Genomic DNA, 17,579 nt, shown 5'->3' on the forward strand with positions numbered 1-17,579 from the left:
CTCCAACCCCCAAAACACCAGAACCCTCCAAATAAACTGAAAAGCCAATTCATATAGGTCAGCCGCTCCTTGATCAAGGCTGGAATCACTAGATGGACGGCTTGCTTCATTCACAATACCACCTCGTACCCCAAATCTTAGAACGCGAAGCTCCAGCTCAGCGCTCAGCCAAGACTCGGTTCTCCTTCCCCGGCCCGACCTTGCACTCTCTCCGGATGTCATGTTCTATGTCGACCATTCCACTTGGAGCAAAATAATTATCCGTGCCGCAATCTTGAATGCCAAGGTCGATCTATCCGGGTGGCAACCCTCTACTAGGAAAAACCCGTTCAATGACCAATGGTTAAGAAGAAACATTCCATCAGTCCTGCGTCTCCTACATTTGTATCACATCCTAGCATCAGGGGACCTCCATTGTTGACACTGCCAGAGAGGCTGTGATATTTGTTATTTAGTCTTGCGTTTAATAGGGAAACAGTTACCCAGAACCGGCAACGCGACGCCAAAATCACGAGACACTAAACACCAAGTCTTTCTACCCTAATGGTATCCTGTCTTTGTACTCTCCCAGTAGGCTGCTGTCAGAGGCCTTTTCAAACCCCAAACACTGCCAGACATATCAGCCTGTTCTCCCTCTAATGATGTCTCGATACACAAACAGACCTTAATGCAAATACGCCCTGCTATTCACGAGTCAGTGGTGGTTATCCTACATCGAGCTCATTAACCACCTCCTGGCACTGCCGTTGATTGTGAGCGAAACGTCAACTCATACCGGCTGAGAACGCCGTTGAGTATTCGTCTTACTTATTGTGGTGGGTAACCGCCACGCATCATATGTGTAACATCGACTCCTGCCCATTGCATTCCCTCTGCCTGGTGTGAGTTCTGCGCTTGATAACCACCCTGACCTTGAGGTGGCATACCTATGCCCTGGTACTGTGATTGATACTGTTCTCTAGCAGCATCACGCCTTTGCCTCCTCTCCGACAGACGCTCCACCACTTCTTGTGAGATCAGCCCAAAATTTTCCCTCAAATGTGAGGCATCTACCCAGCGTTCCCCGAAGGTGTTCAAGGTCTGAGAGACTTTATCCAAACACCTCAAACTTCGATCAAGATTATCTTCTCCGTTCATTCCTTGAGGTTGCAATCGCCTTGGAAGCGGAGGGGCAGGGGCAGTGCCGGGGCGCGCGATTGGAATTGGCACTGGCAATCCTGATAGCAGCATGTCTTCTGCATCTCGTATAACCGCGAGAAACTGGCTTGCCATAAAAAAGATCCTCATGACGTCGTGGTACGTGAAGAAGCCCGAGTTCTGCCCGCTTTGTGCGATATCGTGGGCAGTGTCAAGATAAGCCATAGAATGCTCAAATATCAAGATACGGTTGTAATCGGTGATGTTAGGCGCCCTAGCAGAGGGCGCAATGCAGTAAACATAGCTGTATCTTAGCTCCTGGTCAAACAATTGCCGGATCTCGGGAGCAAGGTTGTTTGGCAGAGTATCTTGCCATTCCCGCATATCGAGACACATCCTCCAGACATAGGAGATTGGATCTGGCAGAGGAACTGACCCAGACTGGTACAGGTCCTGATACCAATGCGATTGCGCTCGTCGAAGTTGAAAGAGTAGCAGGGCAGGGTCAGCTGATTGAGGCCCAGAAAGGGCACCTGAGGCTGATCCTCGTCTCGCGTTGCCGGACGCCTGAGGAAATGCGACATTAACCGTATCATCAGTGAACGAGAATGTCCTGGCATAGACCATGCTAATTGTACTAGAAATCAGGGTCAGCTTGCGAGTTTTCCATCGACAAGAAAAGAAAGAGCCTACCGATCGAGGGCGTATACGCAATAGAAGATCTTACGCCGCATATCTAAAGCAGATTTGTCAGGCACTGAAGACAAAGGAGGATCCTGGTGAAAGCCTAAGTCGACAATGGCACGTGCTGTAAATCCTATCGAGTGCCAACTATCAAAGTGCGCGGGATCGAGCATAGCATATTGCGTGAGCAAGAGTAGCGACTGTATTTGTGTGACGTATCCCGGGGCAAGTGCTTCATCAGCATGATTCATGGCTCTCGCAGCATACTTGAGACCATCCTGGTAGTGAATATCTTGGCTACGCCGGCTTTGGGATATAGAGCTAATAGCGAGAATCATGTACACCATCCAGTACTCCGAGTGCTGAATAGTTCTGCTGTTGTTTTTGTCGTACATATCGTCGATGGCGGTTAGAAGTGCGGTCTCGGAAATACAGGGGAACAATGAGTAGATATTGTCCATATAATGCTGAACAAGAGCATGAGCAGTTGGCCTCGCAGGCAGACAGGCCTCGGGAGATTCTGGAAGAGCATCATTTGTAGTTGCTGCCAACACCAATCTCGCAAATGTCATGTTTGTCGATATAGGCTCAAAGTCTCGTGTCGTAGCATTGACAGATCTGCCGATTGTCAGTCGAAAAGATAACGCCAACTCAGTCGCCATACTCACAGGAATCCAAAGTCAGATACAAGGGAATTGACATCCAAGGTTTCCCTCTTATGGGCAGCCTTTCGATGTATAGCAGCACGAATAAGGGCAAGTGAGTCCCTGCGATCCATCTGTTGTACATTAAAAGCCGACGCATCTGTGTCATGCATTGCAACTGATGCTTTGCGCGACTTGGCAAACTGCAGTCTCTTTTCAAGCTTCTCTATTCGCAATTCCAATGCAGCCACGTAACTGGACATGAGTTAGAGCAAAACATGGATTCAACGTTCAGTTCAGTAACCAACCTTCTTTCTTTGCCCCTCGCAAATTGGTCATTAGCCGCCGAGCATTCATTTGCTCGACCAGCCTTTTCGCAAGCAGTGCAAGCAGGTAGTTTACCATCACACTAAACAGTGTTAGCCCCTACTCCCAATGCATGTACAAGACTGTCCGTTTGCTCACCTTGACTTTTGCAGCACGGCCTATAAGGTTCAACAAATCAGCATTTTCAAGAATCTTCTAAGAACCAGTTGGGTTCAACACTTACACCGGGAACAGGCTGACACAGGCCGGGACACCCTGAGAAGAGGGTTGTGAGAGAAACTTGGACGGGGCATTTTGTCGCAAACTGAAGTGTGAAATCCCTGGCTGTCTTATGTCGCAAATCTGACAAAAGGTCGTATTGGACTGGTATTATGCAAATCCTGCCAGGGGAAAACAACAGTCGTAATGAAAACTGACAAGAGAGCGCAATTGATGGAACAAGTCTGGGGTGACTGTTGGAGGAATGTCGTCAAATTTCTCCACTTGGAAGCGGGACACTCGAGGCCACAAGGATCAGGCTGGCAGACAAGCGAGGACAGATGACGACCAATCGATTGGTGTTGAATCTCAGCTTTTGTCTCCAACAATATGAAGAGATTGCAGCTGAGCACTGCAGGGTCTCCCTCAGCCTTGTCGGTGACCAGAAATACAATAAAAAGGGGCGTGGGAGATGGACGAGGTCCTGGTGCGGGCAGTCAATCCACTGTGTCGTGGCGTCGTTGGTTGACTCGAGTTCTGAGTGGACGGTTGCGGGACAATCATCAAACAAAGGAATGATAGTCGGGGACTCGGTGCGTCAAAGAGTATTTTGGTACTGCTTAGCCGATTCTGGCTTTGGTTCAATATCGGCGAAGTCAAGTTTAGGCGGTGGGAAAGAAGAACACAACAATGATGGAATAAAAGGGACTTTGGGTAACAACAAAAGTAAAGTGCTGTTCCAGTTTCTCTCACAAGGTCGTGTCCCTCAAACAGGTTGTTGCATAGGGTGGGGCCGATGGCGTGTACAGTTCAAGATCATGTATGCATAGTAAATAACTATGTACACGACGTTAAAGCATGATCATAAGAATTAGATAAATCGCATTTGTCTTTGCTGATGTTGATGTCGTGTCAGGGTTTGTTCTAACAAGAGTGTAACAGATAAGGCGGTCCTCGATGACGGGATGGATAACCCAAGTCAGGTAGAAGGTGGAAGGAAGGTAAGCTCCAAGATACCTAGAAGGTGGTAACCCGAGCAAGCAGGTACACCCTTCTCTCTCTAGCCGCTTCGCGACTGCCTCGGTTGACCATGGATACAACAGTAAACTTTATTCAACTTTTATATGGACTACTAATGTGCTGATAATGCAATTGTGTTATGACAACATCCATACAACTCTTTTGAGCTTCAAATTACTTACCACATCATCACCAAGGTTTGTCGCAAGAATCCAAATTCTACATTATATCCGATGTACCAGCAAGGTGCCTTGTAACCTACGATGTACTGTCTACAGTACCTACTACCTACCACCTACCTACCTATGGCAGACGGGAGGTCCGGATCCTTGTCCCCATGCACGTCAACTTAATACCTTAAATACGGCCGAAAAACGCCAATGTAGGTACTTTGCGTGCAGAACAGTGCCGACTTTACCTCTAGTTTCGGCATATAACTGAGAGGCTCAAGTCTCGGGATGGTGCTCAGCTGTGATTCGGATCTGTTACCCGAAGGAATGCCTTGACAGGGGATGTTCAGCTATCAGACACTGGGGCTCTTAGGGCACGGCAAGGCACGGCAAGGCAAGGTCATGGGCCACTGATCGATATATCAAAGCAGAACTTGCAGACATTTGTTCGTAGGAACCGTCCATGTGTTTAGTCAACTGGGCTTATATTTGCCCGTAGTGGCGCAACACAAACTCCATGACTGCAAAGCCTCAGATGTAGGATGCAAACGGCAAAAAATGCCGTAACAGCCAGCCGGCCTTGTACTCGGTGAGGCTTCTTCAGTTCCACTCAGTAACCACTTGTTGTTGAATCCCAACAAGCTAATAAGTGACTAATAGCCTGTACTATGTATAGTGACGTGTCTCAGTCTCCGGTTGAGGTTTGTGTGGGCTCTTTGACCCTGGAGAATCTGCAACAAGGAATCTTGACGAGTTTTTTACGTATTGCTGAAGGAGTCAGTTCATTGGCATCCAGCAAAGTATGTAAAGCATGGCTATTGCAGAAATCTATGCCAGTTCGGCTTTCCTACGTGAGAAAATCATGAGTTGTATTGGATACCAGTACCTATCACATGGTTTGAAGATTGCATACCCCAAAAGCCATTAATCTTCAGCAACATATGTAGTGCGGGTTTGGCCGAATAGTTTTACAGCGTAACTACCTGCCATCCAAAGATCTACACTAGAGAAGCTCAGACCAGTTCCACGCGAGATAAAACCCAATTTTCATCAATAACCAGCTTGAAAGATTGGAGCTGATGCCCTACCTGAATCAATGGAACCGTGGATGAAACAACTGACCAACCATTGCGAGAGTGACACAACTAGCCTAGGGACTTTAGTATCCATATCACAAGAGTTGCAAAACTCTACTTGGTCTAGGCAACAGGTCAAAACAAATAGGTAAACAGACCGTGACCAAGACCTAGACCGAGACGAGAGATAAATTAGTCAAGAAGAGAATTTCTCTTGTAATTTCCATCATAGCCTCCGCTCGTCTCGGCCAACTGACTGACTACTAACTGTACGCTAAATAGGTACCTACAGTACGGCAGTGGTGATGCGGCCACATACCTTACTGCTTGACCTCGTACCGCTTTCGACAGACCAACAAGTGCGGAGTCTGTCATTTAACTACTTCCCAGGGTCTCACTAACGAATCGTTTAGCAGCGAGCATCGACCTCTATCGTCCCCTTTCACTAGAACTCCCCCGCTATATCGACATCTTTTACCCTGCATAGACAGCCAGTGGAGCCAATCATCAGCTATCATTGTCTGACCTTTGCCGTCAGGTCCTGGTTTGCTTGCCTTGCCCCTCCTTCCCTCACTAGACTGGAGCCTACTGTACCTTGCTGTTTGACGTACATCCGTCCATACCTGACCATTCATCTGTACACAACCGCTTTATCTGTGGTTCTCAAGAACTCTTACAGCATAATCATCTCGCGACGCTCAGTTGATATTCAGGTTGTGGTTATTATTTGGCCAGCGGATCCGTATCGTCCTATCCCTCGGTTTCGACAAACCGCCCAGATCTGTTATTTGAGTCTATCGTCATCGCTCCGTTTCGCTCTCTCCCACGATCGGCCTGTCCTTGTGCCCTGTTCCCGTTCCCGTTCCCTGTGTTTGTAACAGTGCCTCCCCTCGGCGTACCGGCTTCGCGACCTTGACAACATCGGACATCGGATGCTTGCGCGTAATCAAAATCAAACCGTCTTGTAGGCGATTCCGCCAACGTGCCCAATGGATCCGGCAGACATCTTTCGACAAGGCTTCAGTCATGCCGCACAACGCCAAAATCCTGTTTTCATGGGCCATCCTCAGCATCACATGGCTCAATACCAACCGCAAATACAACAGCAACAGCAGACGTTTAGAAAACCGATGCAGCAGGCCGACGAAACTTCTGATGGGGATGGTTCGGGCCACCGCATTGCCCACACTTTAACGGCCTGCTGCCGTTGTCGACAGGTACCTTCACACCCACTTGCGCCGGCTTGAATATTTGAGTTTCTATGCTAACAAACTTTTGCGCAGAGAAAAACACGATGCGATCCTACCCTGCCCCGTTGTCTGCCATGTGAAAGATCGGGGTCTACATGCGAATATCTAGATGCAGCCAAAGGTCGCAAGATCAACCGGCAGTATGTTATCAAGTTGCAAGACAAAGTTAGGCAGCTCGAAGCGGAGCTCAGTCAATTCACGGATGATGAGAACGACTATCCCAAAAGCAACGAGGATATGGTACGGCCCGGTGGGCTGGTCCGCCTCAATGGCGGTGACGAAACCCATCGATATCTGGGGCCCAGTAGCGGGATTGCCATGACTCGTCTTGTCATGGAGCAAGCGAAGCGATACACAGATTCAAAGCGCATCTCCGATCTTATTCCCAGCGTTCGTACCAGGCAAGCTCGCATGCAGTCCATTCAGGTAACTGGGCCTGCGGCTAGGCGAAAAAGCTACCCAATGGTCAGCCAGCACCCAGCCGAAAGCCTGCCAACAAGAGCTGTAGCAGATAAGTTATTGGAAATCTTTAATCAAAAAGGTGGGTTAATGAGAGCTGGATGAGGAATTGCATTTTGATGCTAATAGATCACAGCTCAACTCTTCTGGCCTGTTTTGCATGAAAAAGACCTGCTACAGGATCTTGACGCGGTCTACAATGGCGACAACGACCCATACCGACTCTTTGTCGTGAGAATGCTTGTGGCTATTAGCTTACAAAAGTTAGACACGCAATATGCTGGTTTAGCAGACAGTTATTATTTGGCGGCGATGAAATTATTGGAAGACGTCGTTCGCCAGAAAGACCTCAAGGCGTTACAATGCCTTGTACTCCTTGGACAATACTCGCTTCTCACCCCTACGAGGATGCCAACTTACTACGTAATCGGCCTGGCAGCCAGGATATGTCAACAGGAAGGACTGGCTAGTGAGAAGACCATATCAAGTGGTTACGACTCGGATCCCAAAACAATCGATATGCGACGACGAATTATCTGGACTGTAGCCGCTATGGAATATGGCTTAGCGCACAGCATGGGAAGGCCCAACAACTTTGCGACAGGGGACGACCGATTAGATGTCGAATTCTTCGAAACAGTCGATGACGAGAATATTACGGACCAGGGCATCCAGCCTGGCCCACCTAGCGAACGCAAACTTGTTGCCATTCACTTTTACAAGATGAGAATGTACCAAGCAGAAATTCGAAGGGTTCTGTATGAGAAGAAGAAGGATGAGCCAAAGGACGACTGCCATCCATGGTATGCAAGAGTCGAGAGTATGAACAAGGAATGGCTAGATGCATCACCTACAAAGCCTGACTGGTGCAAGCCTTGGTATGACCCCCTATTCATGTCATCTTATCCACCGCTAACATGCAACAGGTTCACTGGCCGATATCACCAAATGAGGATATTCATGTACAGGCCCTCTCCCCAAGTGCCAAAGCCATCACCTCGCGCCGCTGCAATTTGTTTCGACAGCTCAGCATACATCATGCAATTGAATTCCAAACAGATGGATAGTGGTGCGGATATTACATGGGTTTTTCTCTTGACGGTGAATATGTCTCTCAACACGCTTCTATGGGCCGTCTCATATCCCGAGGTACGACAAAACCATAGTCGAAGTGAGGTCGAGAACCTCATCAATACTTCCTTGGATGTTTTGGAACGCTGTGCAGAAAGATGGCCAGGATCTGCATCAGCCTCACAGCTTTACTCCATCTTCTCCAAAGCGTGTCTACAGGGCTACGATGAACGACCCATGACTGGGCAGACAACGAACTTCTTCAATACGCCCCCATCTTTTGCAGACCCCAACTCCCCGGAAGCTTTCCAAAACAATGCTCAGCAAGCTCCTTTTCAGAACGCACCCCAGTTTAACCAGATCTTCAACTCAACGCCGGAGGCCATGAATGCATACGCCTTTGACCCCAACTTTCCTCCTCCTCAGCCTAGCTTCAGGTCCAACTCCATCTTTTTCAACCCTGCTAGCAATGAGCCCACAGGTCGGAGATTCTCGTATTTCCCTCCAGACTTTATGCAACCTGGCGAAACTATGATGGACGACCCAACACCGCCAGCCACCACAACCCCAGAGCAGCATATGACTTCGCCTCCAGACCATCTTTCCGAGCAACTTCCGACGCCTCCAGATTCCGTCCCGACTGGCAATATGGCGACACCAACACCTAGCAATACGTTGTCGCCTCAAAACACCATAACGGCCCATCCGACACCCATCATGCAAAGTGCATCACCAATTGGGGTTCCCATGGTGCCTGTGCATAACAGCATGTCACCGCCCATTAAGATCGAGCCATCTCAACAAGCTCCCATGTTTGCTGTGCCACAAAATCCCCAGTCGGTTCCTCAACAACGGCCTCTGCCTCCACTAAGCAATACCGCCAATTGGTTCTCGCCTCCTGCGCCTTTCATCAACCCATATACGTTCAGTAATATGAGCAACAGCTTCTTCAACGATTCTTTGGCCAGCCCTGGGAACTATGGCGATATGTCAAACTCTGGTCTCGGATTGCAGAATATTAATGGTGGAAATACTCCGGCTCCTCAATTCGACTACGGCTTTGCTCGCCACGGCAGCCTCACGCAATCTCAGCAACTCGAACTTATGAATGTGTTGGAGACGGAGGGCATGGGCGACATTGATGCTTTCTTAAATGGAGGTACGGTACCGACTAACAGATGGTACTGAAGAACTTGGGACTTGGGATACGATGGCGTCACTGATGAGATAGTATCATGAGACAGACAAGCATGGAAGGAGTTTCTCAAGGGTATCAGTAGCATTAGATTTCGTCTATGAGAACAGTGGGTTATAGAATCAGTTTTTGCTCAATCGTGATCTATACTATTTATATAATCCTCCTAGCCATAATATGCCCTGCTATTATGCTTATGGGATAAGTTTCTAAACTCATCGTAGGAATACAACCCATGCTCTTAATAACCAGAGGCTCTGGGAACCGGGCCAATCAATCAATTACGTTGCCAATCAATTGCTACAAAAGCAAAGCTAGATCACGGAGAGATAATCCAGTTACGATACTGTCGCTGCTGTGTCTTTAAGACTCATCTTCTTCGCAGAATCAGCCAATGTGTCTGCCTTGCCTTCGGGCCGCTTGGTCCTCTTCTTGCGCCTTGTGGTGCTTGCGACCACGGGTGCTTCGCAAACCCACTGCGCAATCATGGTGGCCCTCGCGGTACAAACGGGGTAGAATTCGCTGTCGTCGACAACCCATCGCTTCGGACGTCCGTCGGCATTGGATGCACCATTAGGCGTGACGGCAGCGGCAGCGGCAGCACGGTCTTCCTGCTCTGCACGCTTCTCCTGAGCCTCGATAGATGCGCGGAACGTGTCCTCATCGCAAACTCTCTGGTCACTGAGAGCAACACGAACCCGCTGGTCGCGCTCGCGCATGCGATGTCGGCGTAGTTCCTCAGGGCTCGGCTCAGGTTTCTCCGTGCTAGAGCCGCCATTAATCAGAGATGCGGCGGCGGCTGCAGCCTCTTTACGAGAGGCGCCCGTGTTCGCACTTGTGGCACCGTGTTGAAGGGGATCGTAGTGGAAAGGAAGTGGTGCGGGCGTACAGAGAGTGTCCCATGATGCACTAAGCTGGAGCCAGCTGTCGTCAGCGCGGCGGAGGACTTCTAACCAGTCAGACCGGGCTGGGGAGCGACACGCCTGAAAGATTGGGTATCCATCAGCTAGGCGTATCAATCGTGCCGCCATATAAGTGTGGCGCTGGAGCTCTTTGGCTGAGGTCTGGATGAGACAGTGACAAAGGAGGAGTGAGTGGAGAGCATCGGTCATAAGGGGATGATAACTCGACCCTTCGCACGCTTTCGGGCTATCTGACGACTGAGTTTGTTTGTCAGGGTTTGTGACATCTTCATTAGGATAAGGGGGCAGGTCCGAGGGAGGGACAGCGGCGAAGAGCTCGGCGAGAGTGTATGTGGTATGTGGTTCGAGAAGGTATGTTGCTTCAGATGGCCGAGGATTGCGTACACCTTGTGCGGATAGATTCACGCGGTCATTGAAATCCTTGACGATTAGGTTTGGCAGGTTGGGTGCGTACTCGAAGTGCGACAGAAAGGCGAGCAAGTCTCTGAGCGCCCACTTTGCGTATTTCTTGACAAGCTTCCGCGCCTCGGCCTGTTTACGAAGAGAGTTTTCGTCCTGCTCCTGTGAATCCTGGCCGTTGGCTTCTGCACTGGGTTTGCCGTTTGACTGGTCTGTATCTGCATGGCCATTCTGCTTCTGAGCTAGAGAGAGGCCGTCTTCAATGTGTTGGCAGGCGCACGATAGGTACGCTGAGGCACGTAGGAAGCACAGCTGGATTTCTAAGCTAGTCGGCTGATCTTTTTCTGCTGGAATAACCTCCTGCCGCCAACGTTTACCCGTATGCGACAGCTTCGAATTGGCTTCCTCGTTTGGCCGATGGGGCTGCTGATGTATTCGACACACAGCAAGGGCGGCTGTGAGGTCATGAGCAGCGCCCTCGTAATCTTCCTTGAAGGTCCTGACGATGGCGCGAGTGCGCAGAGCCTCGCTCTCGTTGGGCTTCTCAGATATGATCTCTGTCAATGACTCTAGGCTGGTAGACTCGGCCATTTGGCGGGAGGGGATCTTCTCATGGAAGAAATGCACATATTTAGCATCGAGATCCTGTGGGTTACGCTGCAAGACAACAGCACCAATTTCCTCTATTGTTGATGCGCCCTGCATTGTCGCAACACTGCAAGCTATTTCGTCTAGATGGTACGCACGACTAAGCTTCTGGCTCGCCTGCTCTCTCATCTGCGACTTGCGCTTCTGGCTCAATTTCATCCCATGGCCTGGACCTATCATGCCCAGCATTGACATGGGCGATGAACCAGGCAAACCTCCATGCACGTTGGTCAAAACGGGTGAGGCAATGTCACTAGCAGCTCTCACGGCGAGGTTTGTGGCTTCGTCAACGAGACGGCGGATCTTGAGCAGGTCGAACAGGACGGCCGGGTCGATAGGACGAGGTCGTGGGGTGTTGTAGTTGATGTTTGCAATTGTTTCGAGGATCTCGATGGGCATCTGTAGCCAAGGTCCATGGTAGGAGGATATGTATCGCCAATGCCTAGGTGAGGTTGATCGTCAATATGTCTGTCGTGCACCCAACAAATCGCAAATGGGCAACTTATTGAGCAGATCCGGTAGCGCAAAGATTAGGACCTACTTGTTCCGGCAAATGTTAAGTGTCTGCGAAGAAGCTGCCGAGGGCAATTCCCTGGAAGCTTTTGGCTTCTTCTTTTGACCTCCATTTGCACTCGAATTTATGGTCGCAGTGGTGGAAGGTTGTGTTTGCGTTTGCGAAGCTTCGTCAAGGGTCGCATTCTGCCCCCCCTCATTACCAGAAGCAGCAGCAGCTTGCTTGTTCTTTTTCTTTGCCATTTTCACGATTGAAGTGGCAGCATAGGTGCTATAATAAATAATAGTTCATTTGCATGCGACATACAATCGTAGCGGGTAAATCGCATGCGTAGAAAGGATCAAGGGTGTGGGCTGGAATTGGCGACGTGGGGTATAGGTAGAGAATCTGATCGCGATGATTTCATGAGGGACGAGATGAGATGGCGAAGAGAGAAAAAAAGGGAAGAAAAAAATCAAGATACTGGTGGCGTTTGTTTATGGTACAAACGATACAAAATACTGTGAATAATGCAACTAGGAGTAAACAAACAAGACGATATCTCGTTTTGTAATGAATTTGTGTTTGCTTGGTTGTGAATTGCCGCCTTCTTTCTGTGAAGCTGCTATGATGAAATCACGTGAAGGTACGATGTTGACATGAGGGATGTAGATAACTAGCGGCAACCAAACTCAACTTGTGTTTCAAGCTTGTATCCAATTCTTGAAGACCATCACGCTCAGCGAATTCCCCACCAGTTTTTACACGAAGAGAATGAATGACTTAATAGCGAATTATTAGTACTTGCACGGCAAAGTGACATTTGACATGGATATTGACATTGTGATCCATGTATAAGTCGTGACCAAGCATATGCAAGATCTCTCATTCATTCCCGATTTGTACAGACTACAAGACACAAGTATAACTGAGCCTAAATGTTTTCACAGTATTCCAGACTGGTACAATTATTCCATCTGATTGAAAAACCGATACCCCATCCATAGCTACTCCCTCTAGCTCATTATATGCTCCATATCAGATACATTGCGCATTGAATAGAGAAATGGCTCTCGAAAAGGTAACTCGTTCGATGATTCCATCAACAGCGGCATGGCTGTTCTTTTAAAGACGAACTCGTTTTGTAGGAACGAGACGAAAGCCTCTATATCGCGCTTGGTAGTCATAGCACCCAAACTTGCACGAACGATACTGTCTTCGTCAGTAATTGTCAATACACTGTTAGACCTGGATAAACATACCCAGTCGGTTTGTTGTGTACGACGGCCATCTCTGTTGAGCCGCAGGCATGGCCACTTGAGAAGATGCGATCCCATTCCCATTCTTCATAATTCAAAGCCTGGGCCACTCCGCCAGGACAACAAACGCCTAAATATCTAGTAAGTATTTGTGACCAAGACCGACACAATATACTCACCCCCTGCTCGGATGTATACTCCAGCTTTATTGGCAAGTATTTCTACCTCAGTCCAAGGCACATATGAACTGTCCTCCCTCATGATATTGAAGGCAAAAGTCGGCCCTTGTGCTGAAGGATCGCCATGCCTGACAGAGTCATCGGCGTATAGTTCAATTACTGGTAACCCGTTTCGATGTTTAAGATCTGCTAGTTGTTCGTATAACGAGCGAGCGAGGTAGCAACAGTGACGAGATATAATATCCTGTGGGTGTCAGCTTAGCTCGTTTACAAATAATGCCTTGACTTACCATGGAGCCATACAGTCTGAGATGCGTATCGATCGCGATACCAAGTGCTAATATACTGTGAAACGGCAATGTGCCATCCTCAAGCCCTTCGTGAATACCCCACGACATGTACTTGTTCCCCAGGCCGGGCACCTTCTTCATAACACGAGTGTCCTTCAATGGCGACAACTGAGCCACTGTCCCCCCACCAAAATACCTTCGTAGACACAATACATGTCCAGAGGCTCGTCTCACAACCAGAGCTCCCAAGTCAGGAAACCCGAAAATCTTGTAAAGCGAGAGACAAGTGAAATCCGGCGCACCTAAGGGGTCTTCGAATAAAGAACTCAAAGAGCTCGTCATGGCCAAAGCCGCTGCGTCAAAAAGGGATAGGTATTTCGAAGTTGAGGGTGTTTACGAATCCTTCTCGGCCAAGTCTTGGGTAAGCGTCGTCCACTAAGATTTGACTGACCCGGATATGCGAATAAGCCCAGACTTGGTGGTTTTCCTTTTTGGGTCTGGCAGCTGAAAGGTCGAGAGATCCATTCATCGACGCTCTCGTCATCGTCAAAACAATGATAGTCTCCTGCTGCGAGTGCCCGGATTCCAATGAGACTCGTGTGCGCTTCTCTATGGCATCCGTACCAGAAGCCTTTTGTCGGCGTCTTTTCCCCCAGGTCGCGAAATGCGTCAGCAACAAGCTTTATAGCTGCCGTAGCGTTGGCAACAAAGACGAGATCGAAGTGCTCTGGGTCAGCACCTAGAAAATCGAGTGTCTTTGCACGGATGCTGTCCACCATCTCGCCGGACAATTTCGCTGGGAGGTTTTCAGAGTGCGGGTTACCCCAAAGGTTGCCTATCATAGCTTGTGAAAAGCCGGTTATAAGAGACCTCGCATATATGGTGGTTCCTCCGTGATCAAGATAAGCCCCTGTAATACCGGCATTAGTAGAACGGAAGGATGAGGTTGGGTGAGACTTGACACACCTTGGGCCATATTCGGATATTCGTCATCTCGAAAGTCTTCAATTGACGAGTTATACTCCATAACCTTTCGAGCTGTACGTAGCCCTGAGAGAGTTTCTATAGTAGTGTCTGCGTTTGTCTGAACTCGCTATTAGTGAAAGAAATGATAGTGATCTAAGAGATAATCGAGTTACGGGTAGGGAATGGCAAGAGCTGGCTATTCATGAACAAAGAGATAGTTGGACTATAAGGATACAACCTCCGATATAAAGATTTAGAATATGACATACCATTATTGGGAAGAAAGCCATGTGATTGTGAGTTGAGCAGCAATAACGTCTGGGAGGCTAATGATGGACACGTCTCTAATACTGGTGGAGCTGAGACAACGTTGAGATACAAACAACCCTCTTGAAAGTAATTGAGAACGAGAGAGAGATGACAAATATGGATTGTTGAGGTGTTTCTGACTGGAATCAGGAAATTCACTTCTCACATCCTTTTTGGGACGGACGACAATCGGCATGTCTTGAACCGAATATCCAACCGGAGTTGTTATATGACAGCCTCTCTGTCAGGCCAATCCTTCAGCTCAACTTGACTACGACTTAACCGCCACACACATCTCAAGGGAACTACTGGATTTTTATTTTCCTTCATCTGGAATCCATGGCCTATTCCCTACGGACGAACTCTGAGAAGATGCAGCCAATCGTCGATCCTCGGAGTGAGGCGATGCTACAAGATGCATCGGGGATTGTGCAGATTCTGTACAAAAGGCGGCTGAGAACAAGAAATGCCAGGTTCAAGTTCCTCCCAGCTGAGACATTGACTCGGACTAAAAGTTAGTAAAATCCTTTGACTGTCAGCCCTAGTGATTGCTGCATTGCGCTAGGCCCGGGCCTCAGACTGTTGATTCGAGGAGGTTTTGGCGACAGGATGTAAGCAGTGCTGTAATGATGATTTCATTGGGGGCCATGTCTAAAAAAGGGGCAGCAGTTGGGTAGCATTCATATTAAAAGAAGCAGAGAGCATTGGGGTGTAATAGACATATCCGGAAGTTTGTAAGATCATATCATAGAGCGAGAGAAAAAGCCGGTATTAGACTTCAGAAATCGTGTAAAACCATCAAATAGGTATATTGAGATTGAGTCAGCACATCAACATGCGGAACCTTGAGCTCCGATAAAATAGAAACGATTATTTCTAGCTTTTAAATATGCAACACTGGTATAATGTATGTACTAAATATTGACCGGGCTCTTGCAACCAAAACTCAGCAATCCTTGCACCCTCTGTGGGGTATCATTAATGAATCATAAATTGTTTGTCGATCCTCAATAGCCTCGCAGGCACTCTGAATTAGCCAATCTAACTGGCGAGAGAACTTGAGTTATCAGATGACAGAAAGTTAAATAATAAGTGACATTGATAATAAACTATGGATCCTGGCAACTGCAGATCATGCTTAAGTTGACATCCATAAGCATTATAACTATAATCTATCGTAAGCATCCTATAAGTTTCACCATCGTCTTTGTTTACACTTTGGCCTGCTCATTCGCTGTGCCTGGCAGTTTCAACGCTCCAAGCCTCAAACCGTTGGTCCTAACAGCCGACTTGCATATTCACTTATTAACAAAACGCCACAGCACATCCTTGACATCCATCGTATATGGGAAAGTATTCATTTTATTTTCTTTGTCTGTCCACGGCCCTAGAACACCCCTGCAGCTAGTACTAGTAGGCATTGTCAGGTCAGAAGATGAAAAGTAATGTGCCCCGGTACTAGAAATATGAACAAATGTACAGTAAACGAATCGAAAAATATCACGCCTTGGTCACAGGCCCATTTCAACGGCTGGCTTCAATTACAGAGCGAAAGCGAGCACAAAGACACCGGCCAGAGCCAGGTTGAGCGGCACAGCCATAGCAGAGCCGGCGTTGGGGCCAACGGCGTCGGTCGCAGTAGAGACTGGTGCTTCAGTGCTGGGATTGGGCGTGTTCGTGGGCGTCAAAGGGACAGTCTCGGTGGGAGTAGGCAGATAACCCGGGGCAGAGTAAGACTCGTTGGTGGCAGGAGGCTTGATCTGAGAGACAAAGTTGGCGCATGTAATGCGAGTCTTGTTGGCATAGTGAAGGACGAAAGAGCGGTTGCCAAAGAAGGCGCCAATACCGTCCTTGGTGGAAGCGTAGTAGTCTATGTACTCGGTCTCGAAGGGATCGCTTGTGATCTTTCCATGCTTGCCGCTGTTGTCTCCGACCTGGCAAGATTCAGGTTTCTCGGCATTACAGGGAGGCTCCTCGCCGCGCGCAAAAGGGTCGAGGTGAGCAAGAGTCGCAGTGCAGTTGCCGTTGTTAGGGACAGGATCAACGTGAATGTGGTAGGCTACAAAGGTCAGTATGTGTATACTATATTGGAACACGGCGGTTTGACTTACTGAAAGGTCCACCTTCCTTAGGGAGGTTGCTGAACTTGACCATAAACTTCACACCCTGACCAGAATCGGTAGCTTGGGCGTGGATGTAGCCCTTGACATTTCCATCGATGGCAGCATCCTTGAAGAAAGGCTCCTTGGGGAGGGTGGCCTTGTATCCAACACCAGGAGGGTTGTCGTTGACTCGAGGAGCATCCTGGGCAGCAGCTTGACCGGCAGAGGCCGAGAGAAGAACGGCTGCGAGAGCTTGAGGGCGCATTTTGAGTGAGTTGGCGATAAAAAAGAGTAGGTATGTATGTATTGTAAGCTGCAAGCGAGCAGGTGGTGCAACTAAAAGTAGTTGCAGTATTAAAGAACGAGCGAACCACTAGGGTCTGACAAATTAATTTAGGTGTTGAGACTGGCTCAAGAGTGAATCAGTAACTTTAGGTAGACCGAGGTGAAGGCTGCAGTAACAGTGACAATAACAAAACAGGACGGGAAGGAGGAAGGCTGAGAGGCGTGGGCTCTATATATAGCGGGAGGCGCTGAAGCTTCCAAATGGATCGCCAAGCCTGAAGCGTCATCACTGGTTTGGCGGCGTTGACTAGGATCATTTTGCACGGCGATTATTCAACAACCAAGAACAAAGACCAAGCCTGACAGGGCATGGATGTTACGGCAAATGAGATGTTAAATGCCGCGCCTAAATTGAGGGCAATACCAAAGTCCCTGTTTCTATGGTCGATGGTCTAGCGGTCCATCACTGGCAGCGCAAAAGCCAGCAAGAGGCTC

The 17,579-nt window shown here is 48.5% G+C and overlaps 5 protein-coding genes across 5 annotated transcripts; 1 reads left to right on the forward strand and 4 right to left on the reverse strand.

Annotated features, from left to right (window-relative positions):
* Positions 1 to 807: 807 nt before the first annotated feature.
* Positions 808 to 3,085, reverse strand: FSST1_003384 (transcription factor domain-containing protein; the record flags this gene model as incomplete). The annotated part of the gene is made up of 6 exons (XM_083229461.1): positions 808 to 1,774; positions 1,831 to 2,439; positions 2,490 to 2,720; positions 2,774 to 2,874; positions 2,931 to 2,950; positions 3,016 to 3,085. The coding sequence occupies 6 exons, from the start codon at positions 3,083 to 3,085 to the stop codon at positions 808 to 810; spliced, it is 1,998 nt and encodes a 665-aa protein (XP_083086814.1).
* A 3,160-nt stretch (positions 3,086 to 6,245) lies between these two features.
* On the forward strand, positions 6,246 to 9,224 carry FSST1_003385 (transcription factor domain-containing protein; the record flags this gene model as incomplete). Its single annotated transcript, XM_083229462.1, has 4 exons — positions 6,246 to 6,473; positions 6,540 to 7,047; positions 7,102 to 7,843; positions 7,892 to 9,224. The coding sequence occupies 4 exons, from the start codon at positions 6,246 to 6,248 to the stop codon at positions 9,222 to 9,224; spliced, it is 2,811 nt and encodes a 936-aa protein (XP_083086815.1).
* Positions 9,225 to 9,569: 345 nt separating this feature from the next.
* Positions 9,570 to 11,957, reverse strand: FSST1_003386 (pyridoxal phosphate-dependent transferase; the record flags this gene model as incomplete). Its single annotated transcript, XM_083229463.1, has 2 exons — positions 9,570 to 11,643; positions 11,743 to 11,957. The coding sequence occupies 2 exons, from the start codon at positions 11,955 to 11,957 to the stop codon at positions 9,570 to 9,572; spliced, it is 2,289 nt and encodes a 762-aa protein (XP_083086816.1).
* A 753-nt stretch (positions 11,958 to 12,710) lies between these two features.
* On the reverse strand, positions 12,711 to 14,398 carry FSST1_003387 (uncharacterized protein; the record flags this gene model as incomplete). The annotated part of the gene is made up of 6 exons (XM_083229464.1): positions 12,711 to 12,906; positions 12,957 to 13,083; positions 13,133 to 13,376; positions 13,423 to 13,598; positions 13,874 to 14,332; positions 14,389 to 14,398. 6 exons carry the CDS (start codon positions 14,396 to 14,398, stop codon positions 12,711 to 12,713), a joined length of 1,212 nt encoding a protein of 403 aa, XP_083086817.1.
* A 1,840-nt stretch (positions 14,399 to 16,238) lies between these two features.
* Positions 16,239 to 17,064, reverse strand: FSST1_003388 (superoxide dismutase; the record flags this gene model as incomplete). The annotated part of the gene is made up of 2 exons (XM_083229465.1): positions 16,239 to 16,756; positions 16,809 to 17,064. The coding sequence occupies 2 exons, from the start codon at positions 17,062 to 17,064 to the stop codon at positions 16,239 to 16,241; spliced, it is 774 nt and encodes a 257-aa protein (XP_083086818.1).
* Between the last annotated feature and the right edge of the window lie 515 nt (positions 17,065 to 17,579).

This window comes from Fusarium sambucinum, chromosome I (genome assembly GCF_050947815.1).
Source record: "Fusarium sambucinum isolate potato_lamoka chromosome I, whole genome shotgun sequence".
NCBI classification, from domain to species: Eukaryota; Fungi; Ascomycota; class Sordariomycetes; order Hypocreales; family Nectriaceae; genus Fusarium; species Fusarium sambucinum.